Here is a 12,202-nt window from a genome sequence, read left to right as displayed (position 1 = left end):
ATTATGTCAAACTGTATTATACCATATTAAAGTTGAATTCATAAATTAAACCCAGTAAGAGATTAACACCAAGATGGGTGGTGGTTGTGCACACCTTTAATCTCAGCACTTGGGAGGCAGAGGCAAGTGGATCTCTGTGAGTTTGAGGCCAGTCTGGTCTACAAAGTAAGTTCTGGCACAGCCAGAGCTGTTACACAGAGAAACCCTGTCTCAACAAACAAAAAAAAAAAAAAAAGGAGAGAGATTAATACCAATAATTAACAAATTAGAACAATTACAAAATCAAAGTATGTCTTCCATTTGTTTCCTTTTTATCTACCTAACATTAATGCCTTTTTCAATTTAATTAGCACTTCAATAAAATTTTTGCAATTAGCGTGTATATTGGAAGTACCATAGATTGCTATGTGACCTTGGCTGGACAGGAACTCACTACATGAACCAGGCTACCCTTGAGTTCAAAGATTCATTTGCCTCTGCTTCTCTAGGGCTGGGATTAAAGATGTGTACCACCATGCTTAGTCATAGATTGCTTTTTTAAACAGATAAATTTAGCATGCAAAATAATGGACTTCACTATGCTGTTTCCATACGTATCAGTCATATACTTTGTTCCTGCTGTCTCATATTGAAAAGGACTTTGAGTACAGGAGAACTATCTTACTCCTTTGCAGACTTGCTCCATTTTGTCAATGCAAACAATGGCTTTTCCCCCACAAGTACATTTCAGTCTTTGCTTAGAATTCAATTGGATGCCAGTATCTATGATGGACTTTGTATAATAAAGTCTACCCCCTCAAATGGTTCAATTCTTTCTTACTTCCAACCTCTGCCACAATTGGATAAAAATGGGTGATTGTTTGCCATTGAGCTGGCAACTTTCAAGTTCTGATTAGATTCACGAGACACTAAGCCAGTTAATCAAATTCCCAGCCACTTTTTCCAGTTGTATGCTATGTTATGGGATAATGTTTTCCCGTTTCAGTGTCAGTTACATACACAAAAATATCTTCTTGTGGACATTACTCAGTCAAGTAAAACAACTTCTCAAGCAGTGAACACAATGCTTCTCAACCTCATCAGAATCACTTGATGAACTAGAAAATGTCAAAGAGTAGCTCTCCCTACAGAGATCTCAGCAAGATCTAACTCTCCCCACAGAGATCTAATGTAATTGCCCAGAGATGCAGCCAAGGCAAAGGGGAATTTTACAGTCAGACGATTTCAAAATGTTCTAGCCCGAAACAAGTAACAAAAATTTCCCTAACTTCTCAATATTTAAGGTTCATCACTGAAACACAATTTATTTTTTCAATGCTCACTTGTATTGTTTATCATGTCAGCTTTATTGGTTTGAGGAGATTATAAGTGGGCTTGAAAGGAGTGTGCACAGGAGTCTATCTTAGTATTATGAGAGACCTCTTGTCTTTTAGTGGGATAGGGTTAAGACAGAATCTCACTATACAGGTCAAACTGACCTGATTCTCAAGCCTCCACCTCCCAAGTGCTGCGATTAGAGATGTGCATCACAGAGTCACTCAGAAAATCAGCTTTCAATTTCAGAAGGAGGAAAAGAGAATGAGGAGAACAGAGAGTAGGAGATAGGGGAGGGAAGGAGAGTGAGAGATCCCAAAATTCTCTGTGAGTTCCTTCCTGCAGAATATATAAGAGGTCTCTTAGCTATAGTCAGACAGTACTTCTTGAACTAGCCTTTAACTACTCAGATAAACTAGTTGTGGTCAAACTCGTATTTAACTAGTGACAGTTATGCTAATTGAGCCTGTGCTTTGGGGATATGAGAACTCTGTATGGAAGGGATATCTGATTATGCCTGCCACAATCTAGCCCTTTTGTATTGCCACAAATAAAAATATAATTTTTGTCAGTCGGTTTATAAGGATTTGTACCCCGGGGTACATTTTAAAAGCATAATACCACTTAGAAAATCACAAACATCTAAATTACCTGAGGCTCTGCCAGCAATGACATGCAGTGAATTCGCCAATGTAATAGGTATTTTGTAATTCTCTAAAATAATTTTATAAAATTTTATTATCAAATTAAGAACTAAAGAAGGCAGATGCATTCCCAGGAGATGCCCAAATCTAATTACTTTAATTTGAATTGATAGAAACTGAAGCATGCAGGGCTTTAGTGAGATGTATTGCAGAGACTCTTATTGTGGTGTTACCATTATGATCAAAGCTCTTTCTGATAGATAAATGTTTGTATGAATGTTCGTATTTTGTAAAGAACAGAACTCAGTGAAGAATAAATTCTGAGGATGCAATTTCTTGTCCAGGTGGTAGTTAACACTTGTGGCTTTTCGGAATTGAGAGTTCCCAGAGTACGTAAGTTTTCTCCAAACTCTGAAGCCACAAGTGTTCACTTTTATTTTATTTGTGTGTATATGTGGTATGTGGGTGCATGTACATGGGTCCTGGCACCTATGTATGCACATATAGAAAATAAAGGAGGATGTCAGATGTCTTTTCTATCACTGTCTACTTTTTCCTTGAGGCCGTGTGTCTCACTAAGCGTGATGCTTACTATTTCAGCTAGGCTGATTATTAGTCAATGAGTTCCCAGGACCTGCCCATCTCTGTTCCACCATGTTGATGCTATAGGGATGTGCAGCCATGCTCAACTTACTTAAGTGCTGAATATTCAAACTCAAGCCTTCATGTTTGTGCAGCAGGCACTCTTATCCACTGAGCTATCCCTTCAGCTCAAGTGTTCATTTTCAAATGTGCTTTACAGAAATTATACAGTGCATTTATTACACAAAAACTCTCTAAATTAGCATTTAAAATGTTTATAGTGGGTACAGTGATGCAATCTGTAATCCACAACAGAACTCAGGAAGTACAGATTAAAAATTGATAAAAGATCAAGGTCAGCCCAGGCCACATTGTAATTCCACAGAATTAGAGCTATATAATGAGAACCTCCCTAAAAATTTTTTCCAAAGGAATTTTTATTTTAAATAATCAAAATATTGTGGAAAAAAAATCTCAGAGGGATGAGCAATTTTGAAAACCTACTTTGGACTAATTTGAAGCTCAAAAGCAGAGTACTTGCCAGGCATGTGCAAGGCCTTCAGTCTCATTTTCTGCATTATAAAATGGTGTGAATATGTGCCCATGTGCATTGTTTTCAAAGTCTGCTTTTGTGTGACCTGCCATACAATATATTCCAGCAGACTGCATGACTCCAGCAAGACAAAGTACTCTTTCTAAGCAGCTCAGCCCAATCTTTGCTAACATAAAATAGCGGGTTCCAATCCCTACTTTAAGTCAATTTCCACTGGGATCTGGCTTGACTCAGAGAAAGTTCTTCTCATACACAAAAATGCGGGTTTACATAGACTTTTCACCTTGTCCATCTTCTCCAAGAATCATGGTTGGTTCTGTCTTCACAGGTAAAGGAGTTCCAGCTCTACTACACTAACAGTGCAGGCATTGTTACTGCTGGCTCATACTAGCCAACCTCAACTGTGAAATCTCCATTGGTTCATAAAACTTTCAGATTATCACGAATGCTTGGAAAACAGAGAAATGACTCTATTAAGTAACGGCATATGGTTAAAAGAGTGCTGGCAGGGCAAGCAATCATGCTTTCCACCACTTTTAAGAAATACAGGAGTAGATAACCTTTGAAAGCCCTATTTGTCTCCTCAGCAGAACCATCCTTCTTCCCCCTCCACTTCCAATAATTCCATTGTATTTCTTGATCAAGTTAGCACATAGGTTGTTTCATTTTCGCTACCATATAAAGAGACCCATCCTCAAGGGATCCGTTCACTTTTTACTTGCCACACTTGATATCGCTGTTGTGAGTATTATCCATATCACATGTCACTTTATCACATAAGAAACTTCAATGTGCAACTTCACCAATGATGATATCTACTTTGGGGTCAGTAACATCTCTCAGCAGGTAAAGGCACTTGGCAGTGTGCTTCATGATCTTAGTTCAATTCCCAGCACCCACATGAAGGTAAAAGGAGAGAAATGACTCCAGAAAGTTGTCCTCTGACCTCTATACAAACATTGTGGGATGTGCAGAGACCCCTTCATCTGTGTACATCACATGCATGCATACACACGATGTAATAATAAATAAAAATTTCATTTAAAGAGTATCCGCACTGGAGAAGAAACATTCGAGCAGCTACTCAAAGACAAAGGTCACATCTGCCTGCAAGCTCACCAGTACAACCATTCATCTCTGGTTTTTGAAGAGGGGACAAGGATTGATCCAGCATGCATTTTATTTTTCTTTGAGCATCCCTAATGACCATCTTCCTGTTTGGGGAAAAGCTTGAGCAAAAAGATGCCTACTAATGAACAGTAAGATCATAAATTGGGACAGTAATAATTATCTATTCTTGTTGTCCAGGGTGCCTAGGTTCTGGGTGTTAAATAAAACAGTCAGTTCTGAGGCAATACTTGCTTTGGGAATAAAAACTGCCACTCATACTATTCATTCATCAGAGAAGAATTTACATATAATGCAAATTTTGTGACCGTGTATAGATAATTTCCCCAGGAGAACTACAGGGTGAATGCAGAAAAGTGTCTCTAGTTGAACTGAGCTGTGTAGGAAAACACAAAATATGCATTTCAATATGACTCTAATATCTACCATCTCACACCTGTGCTAGGGTGTCATGGCTGTCATACCTGCTGTGACCACTGTCTATTGATTTTGGAATACACACTATCTTAGTTCTCACCAACTGCAATGCTTAGCCCCCACTTTCCACAAGCGAACATTCAAGTTTTTTCAATAAGTGAAGTATTTATTTAGCATTGATATATGTGGGGACCATTTAACATACATGACACTGTGCTACTGTTCTTAGCAGGTTTCTCTCTTCCTCTGTCAGGTTCTAAGTATTGTGATCACACTCTGACACATTTTCTCATAAGTCTCTGGTTTTTAGTGTGCCATTTTGCATATCATCATATGCTTTCAAAGTAAATACACTTCATCAGAACAGAATTGGTTGTATTGAGGAAATAGGGTGGAATGTGGTGGTTTGAACAAGAATGCCCCCATAGGCTCATATGTTTGAATGATTAGTCATCAGGGATTGGAACTACTTGGGATGGGTTATAAGGTTTGGCCTTGCTGGAGGAATTATGCCACTGGGAGATGGGCTTTGAGGCTTCAAAAGCACAAGCTGGGTCTGGTAGTTCTTTCTTTTTTGGATGTGGAACTCTCAGCTACTTCTCCAGCACTTTGCATGCCACCATACTCCCCAACATGTTGATAATGGACTAAATCTCTGAAACGGTAAGACAGCCCCAAATAAATGCTTTCCTTTGTAAGAGTTGCTATGGGCCAGACAGTGGTGGAGCATACCTTTAATCCCAGAACTCGGGAGGCAGAGGCAAGTGAATCTCTGTGAGTTTGAGGTCAGCCTGGTCTACAAAGCAAGTTCCAGGACAATCAGAGCTGTTACACAGAGAAACCCTGTATTGAAAAACCAAAGAAAAAAAAAAGAGTTGCCATGGTCATGGTCTCTTCATGGCAATAGAACACTGACTAAGGCAGGTGCTAAAGCAGTTTGATTGGATGATCTTGAATTAATATGACAAAATAAACTGCCAAAAATTCAGTAAGGCGTATCAATACATATTTCTACTCTTTTTCTTGAAAGAAGTCTATATTGAACTTTTTTCAGTACACCTTCCTGATATCTTCTGCCCCTTTGTGTGAACTGCCTAGACCAGCATTGGTGTGGGAAGGCACAACACTGGGTAAACTGGCCTGGAAATGTAGTTAAGTCAGTAGAGTATTTTTCTAGGATGCACAAAGCTCTGGGTTCAAATCCCAGCAACACATAAACCTGGCCTGGTAGTCCACATTTGCAATCCATCCCAGCACCTGGAAAATTGAGGAAGGGAGGATAAGTAATTCAAGGTCATCTTCTGCTACATTGGAAGCTTGTGAATAGCCTGAGATACATGGAACACAATATCCAAAGAGAAATAAATCTTTCAAGAGGGTAACAGGGACCCAGTGCCACTATCAGTCCAGAACTCTTCTCTCACCTTACCCTCTCCACTGCCACATAAGAGCAATGCAAATGTTGTAACTAGAGAGAACCTGAAAGACATTCTATGATTTCTGGTTTTTCATTTTGCATCTTTCAGGAGTCAGCTCAATTACTATCATTCTACCCAGCAGATTCTCCCAGGCTTCATGTTTGATCTCAGTGAATGATGAAGTCACTTCCCTGATACAGTGGTTACATCAGATTGCTGAAAATTATTTATAAGAGCTGTATATTCACATGGGCATAGTCCCAGTGTATGCACGGAAAGCAGAATTAATTTTTTTAAGATTTATGTATTTATACATAGTGTTCTGACTGCATGTATGTTTATACACCAGAAGAGGGCACCAGATCTCTTTACAGATAGTTGTGAGGCACCATGTGGTTGCTGCGAATTGAACTCAGGACCTCTGGAAGAGCAGTCAGTGCTCTTAACCTCTGAGCCACCTTTCCAGCCTCCAGAATTAATTTTTTAAAGATTCCTATTTTCGTATTTCTGTCACCTCCACTACTATCTGGTTTTCACATTACATCATAGAGTTACTACAGTAGCAATTTTACGAGGATGCTTTGTGATCCCAGATTCTTCAAGCTTTAAGAGTTTATCTTGGCTTCCAAGGCAGAGGTCTAATCATTTGAGAAGCAACAGACCCAAACTGCTGAATACAGTACTCATTGTGAAACCAGACTTCTGGGTTCAACTCACAGCTTGCCAGATTAAAGACTTTAGGGAAGTTACTTAACTAGTTTTTATTTTAGTTTTCTTAACTACTAAGTGAATGAACCGTGCCTATCTAGTAAGCTTATTGTGGAGATCATAGCTGGCACACAGGATTTTAGCTACAACTTACCTCAGGTATGCCAGAGCCACAGGCATATGGTGCAAATACACGTACCAGGGAGACGGCCAGAAACGCAAACAGCAATGCCCACAGAATGTACATTAAGTAATTCAGAATGTAAGCACTGGCACCCTAAAAAGCAGACACAAAAGAAGGAAGAAGCGGTGAACCATAGCAGACCTGAATAATGTACCCAACCCCACCATCTCCATTAGGAAAGCAAAGTTCTGATGGGCTCAGAGAGGTTCCTGCCAGGCCTGCATAAAGGAAAGCACCAGGTGTTGCTATTGCTATAGTCACTACACACAAACAGCATCAGGTGTTTCTCCAGGAGCTATTTACACAAGCCTTCCAGTGTATGAAATCTCAGCAGTGATGGAAAGCAAGGATGATGCTGGATTGTAATCACCACTTGCACTGTAGTTAATAAAAGGTGTGGTGCACAAAACGCTGCCTGTGAGACTGTATACGATTTGTTTTGTCTTGTCTGTGGTGGGATGGCCTCTTTGTTTTCATTACAGCCACACCCAGACCACAGTGAATAAGCTTCAGTTCTGTGTTTGAGAAGGTTGCTTCTCTAAGTGTGGTCCATGGACCAACAGCACCACATCACCTGGGAGGTTGGCAGAAACATAACCTGTGGGCCCCTACCCTTGGGCTGCCAAATCAGATACTTCACAAAGGCACACAGCCCAGTGTATTTTAACAAGCCTCTGGAAGATTCCACCAAGTGCTAACATGTGACAGGCACTCCTAGAAAGGAGCTGCTTGATGAAGATCTTCTCCCAGTCAGTGGGTTACCCTCTTCAGAAAAATATATTGGACTATTTATTCCAAAGTAGCTAGTCTTGTCTTTTCTTTCCTTTTCTGATACAAGCACACAGTCTGGGTACTTTATCCTTTCTTGAGGCTTCAGCTTCTTCTCACCATCTGGATTATTCAAGCAAGAGAAAAGGCCTACCTACCTGTTAGGCCATGGCCACATATGTGCCTATTAAATGTTAGGACATGTTCCTGGAGATTGCAATGTGGCCACATATTTCACACACTGTAGTGAGAAATCAGCCCAAGGAATACCTTTCATCCACTTAAATAAGTACATTTTGAAGGCTAAAACAAACTTCTCACTCTTTTAAAGAGCAATTCTTTGAAACAAAGAATAAATCTTACAACCAGTTGAAAACATAGGCACCTCTATTTCCCCTGGAACACATGCTGCTAGTGGGAAAAAGATGGCAGTCAGCCAAGCCCATCTGCCCATGCTCATCAACCCAAGTCTAGAATTTCTTTCTGGAAATAATGGCAAGAATGTGTGAGATTTCAAGACTCCTGACTGTTTCTAAGATGTGAGGCAATATTCCATCAAGAGAAAGGATTAGTAAAATGGCAAAGTATATTGCAAATGTCTTCAGCTAAAAAAGTCCTTCAAAAGAAACAGGGAAAGGAGAAGTTCAAAAAGATTACAGATACCCTCCCAACATACTTGAACTTTTACAGTTCTGCTATCACCCCTAATGTAAAGCTTGTTACCTAGCTCCTTTCACCTGGCCTTGATCAATCAATGACCCTCCTCGTCATCTTTCTTTTGAGTCAGAGTCTTACTATGGAGACTAGGCTGGCCTCTGTCTCGGCAAAATATGCATGACAATCTGAATTTCTAAATGCCATGAAGGTAAGTACTAGATCTGTGGGTCACCCATATATTCATGTGCCCCAGACCTGCTTTTCACAGAAGCATCTTCTGATTGGGTCAGAAAAGGTCGATGGAAGATAATAACAGAAACCACAATGAAGCGCTATTTCACACGCACTAGGTTAGCTACAATGAAAGCAGATGCTAGCAAGTGTTGTAAAGTAGGTAAGCAAATCAGGACCCTTATATATTGCTCATGGGAATGTAAATAAGTGCATCCACTTCGGAAACCATCCTACCAGTTCTTCAAAATGTTAAATCTAGGGGTCACCTCTCTCCCAGAGTTTACACCTATATATACCCAAAGGAGATGAAATTTATGCTCCCACCTGGAACACAGATGTTCATGGTGACATTGTCATGCTAGTCAAAAAACAAGAACACATGTTCATCAAATAATATGCAGACTAGCCATACAATGGAGTATCATACAGCAATGAAAAGGAAGCAAATGCTGACTAAGGCTACAGCATGAAGCAACTTGGAAAACAATATGCTAAGTAACACAATATCCACAAAGTCCACAAAGTCATGGATTCATTTAACTGAACGGTCTAGAAGGGGGAAATTTGTAGAGACAGAAAGGTCATTGGCAGTTGTTTGGGACTATTAATCAATGACTCTAGAGCAGAACAGGCAGATTTGGGGGGGGGGGGGGTTATGGATAAAAATATTCCGAAATTGACCATGGTGATCATTACATAATTCTGTGACTATGACCAAAGCTACTGAATTGTACTTTCTGCGGAAGGATCTTATAGTGGTATATTATTTGTGTTTTAATAAATAAAGCTTGCCTGAAGATCTGAATGCAAAGCAGCCACACTAGTCAGCCATACAGGCCAGGCAGTGGTGGTACACACCTTTAATACCAGCAGCCACACTAGTCAGCCATACAGGCCAGGCAGTGGTGGTACACATCTTTAATACCAGCAGCCACACTAGTCAGCCATACAGGCCAGGCAGTGGTGGTACACATCTTTAATACCAGCAGCCACACTAGTCAGCCATACAGGCCAGGCAGTGGTAGTACACACCTTTAATAGCAGCAGCCAGACTAGTTAGCCATAGAGGCCAGTCAGTGGTGGCACAGCTTTAATACCAGCACTAGAGAGAAATATAAAAGGGGAGGAGATAGGGGTCATGCTCAGTCTCAGTCTGCTGACTTGTGGAGGCAGGATTGCCCGTTTTGATCTGAGGTAGATGTAAGAGCTGGTGGCTGGCCGCTTTGCTTTTCTGATCCTCAATTTGAACCCCTGGTTTTTATTATTCGTGCTACAGATCTGATGAAGTATAAATTGGCTCCCTGAAACTGTTACTTTATAAACTGATAAAACCTTTTCTTCCGGCTTAAAACATAAAAATCAACTCCATTTCTTCAGAACAAAGAAGAAACTACCTTTGGTAAGAAAAAGGCAAATATACCAGCTGTGATAGTTCATGCCTGAAGTCTCAGAACTTAAGCTGAAGTAGGAGAATTACTGTGAGTTCCAGGCCAGGATGGGCTATAGTGTGAGAGCATGTCTGAAAATCAGTAAAGAGATAGGGGAGACAGGAAGAGAGAAAAGACAGACAAAGTGAGGGAGAGAGGAAGGAAAGAAAGGGGCACCCTAAAATACACATATAATGCCCATGAGCGAGGGGCTCCAAGGTCAGCAAGGGTTTTCCAAGTAAATTCTGAGCAGGCTCAGAGCTCAATGGAAGCAAGCAATAGCACTATTTAAGCCAGAGAATATAATCTGAAGGTGAAATCATAGGTGTTCAGGAACTTGGGATTATGGTGGTCCCAAGATCCTACACAGATACACACCTCTGACTGGCTCAACAGAAGCTCTGACCACTTCTGCCACAGGGGACACTTGTCCCTGTCCTCGAAAGTGGTCTCATTGGAGGTCCAGCAGCACTGCTCATGACTGTACCAGAAGGCAGACAAACAGACACCCTCCTTCAGGTCTGTCATCCAGTCAACAGCGAGATCGATGACCCCAGCCAAAGTACCTAGAAAAAGAATAAATCATGGAGAAGAAATGCCACATGGAAAGAAGACAGGGCATTCCCAAAGCTGAGTGTACACCCATGCTACTGCCACTAAAACTGACAGCTGCTTTCATCCACTTGGAAGTAACCTGAGCATTTATGGCATGGGCATCCCAAAGAACCACAAAGGCCCTAGGGCCTCAAATCAGGTAGTAGGGTTATGTGGTTCCATTCTCTTAAGTTGTGAGGGCAGAAAAAAGTTTAAGATTCAGTCATCACTCTCTGAGTTTTTTAGTGTCAATATACTGCTTGAAAAATTATCCTCAATTTAGTAAGATGGCTCAGGAGATAAGACTGTTTTTATGCAATCATAAGGACCTGAGTTCAAATCCCAACACCTACATAAAACCTAAGCATGACCATGTATACCTATATCCCCAGTGTTGAGGGAGGCAAAATGGAGATACCAGAAGCTCCCTGGACAGCCAGTTTAGCCAAAAGAACAAACTTCAGATGCAGTAAGAGGTCCTGCCTGGAGGGAATACGGTAGAAATAAACACAGGAAGACATCTTTGTCTGGCCTCAAAATACATATGTACTGGTGGGTGCACACACATACACAAACAAACACACTCACACACACACACAACATATGCATAATTCACATCACATGCACCAAACACATAAGCAAGTAAACAGCCCTTCCCTCTCCAATGGCTTTCTCATGAACATTTAAGTCACCAGTAGTCCACATTCCCCTCCAGACACTGTCCTGGAGCTTCCCTTCTCTCTTCTTTCCCTCAGTCCAGTTCATTCTCTCCTTCTACTAAGAAAGCAATAGCTTGTACCCAGTTTTCACTATTCGGAACAGGTCGTACAGCACACAACCAAGAGGCCCTATGTAGCCCACTGCCTTTTTGTTACTAAAGCTTTAACCCAGCACAGCCACACTTTATCACTGGATGCTGACTGTGGCTTCCTGCTACAGTAGCAGAGTTGAAGTATAGAGACAGAAACTACACAGCTCAAAAAGCCAAAAACACTTATTTGCTAGCCTTTGATAGAAAGAAGGTTGCCAACCCTAGTTTTCAGCCTCTTGGCATCACTTGAAATTGCCAAGCACTCCATTCTTCCAGAAGCTCCTGGCTTCTGCAAAGTTTAGCTCTCCTGGTTTCCCCCTTGCTTTCGGATTTTCTGTCTCTTTTGATCTTTCCTGCTTCTCCACCCTGCATTCTAAGGGGGATATTTCCTCAAAGCTTGACCCTAAACCCTTTTTCTCCTTTCGTAGTATGCATTCTTCCCTGGCTGTCTTATTTGTATCCCTCTTGCTACTAAGCCCTAAAGGTATATCCAGGCCCATAGAACAGTGTGTGTGTATGTATGCATGTAGGTGTGTCCATGTATATATATATGTGTGTATATATGTGTGTGTGTGTGTGTGTGTGTGTGTGTACGAGAAAGGAAAGGTCTTGTCATCTAGCTTTTGTGTCACCGTTAAGGTCAGGCCAGGCACCTGGACCTGGGTCCACTTCAAAGGACACACATAATGTCCAATTCCATTTACATGGAATGGCCAGAACAGACAGATCTCCAGTGAAAGGAAGTAGACTGGTAATGGTTTAG

The 12,202-nt window shown here is 41.0% G+C and overlaps 1 protein-coding gene across 2 annotated transcripts in view; it reads right to left on the bottom strand.

Moving 5' to 3' along the window:
• Window positions 1–12,202, bottom strand: part of Clcn4 (chloride voltage-gated channel 4) — a 70,846-nt gene that overhangs the window by 27,740 nt on the left and 30,904 nt on the right. For both annotated transcript variants that reach the window (XM_057759121.1, XM_057759122.1), the window contains exons 5-6: window positions 10,413–10,600; window positions 6,919–7,041 (exon numbers count right to left, since the gene is read on the bottom strand). In XM_057759121.1, coding sequence (XP_057615104.1) covers window positions 6,919–7,041; window positions 10,413–10,600 — 311 coding nt within the window. The remainder of the gene's footprint in view (window positions 1–6,918; window positions 7,042–10,412; window positions 10,601–12,202) is intronic.

The sequence above is a fragment of the Chionomys nivalis genome, chromosome X (assembly GCF_950005125.1).
Source record: "Chionomys nivalis chromosome X, mChiNiv1.1, whole genome shotgun sequence".
Lineage (NCBI taxonomy): Eukaryota > Metazoa > Chordata > Mammalia > Rodentia > Cricetidae > Chionomys > Chionomys nivalis.
Note: the sequence above shows the minus strand (reverse complement) of the source record. Positions and strands in the feature narration are given on the sequence as shown.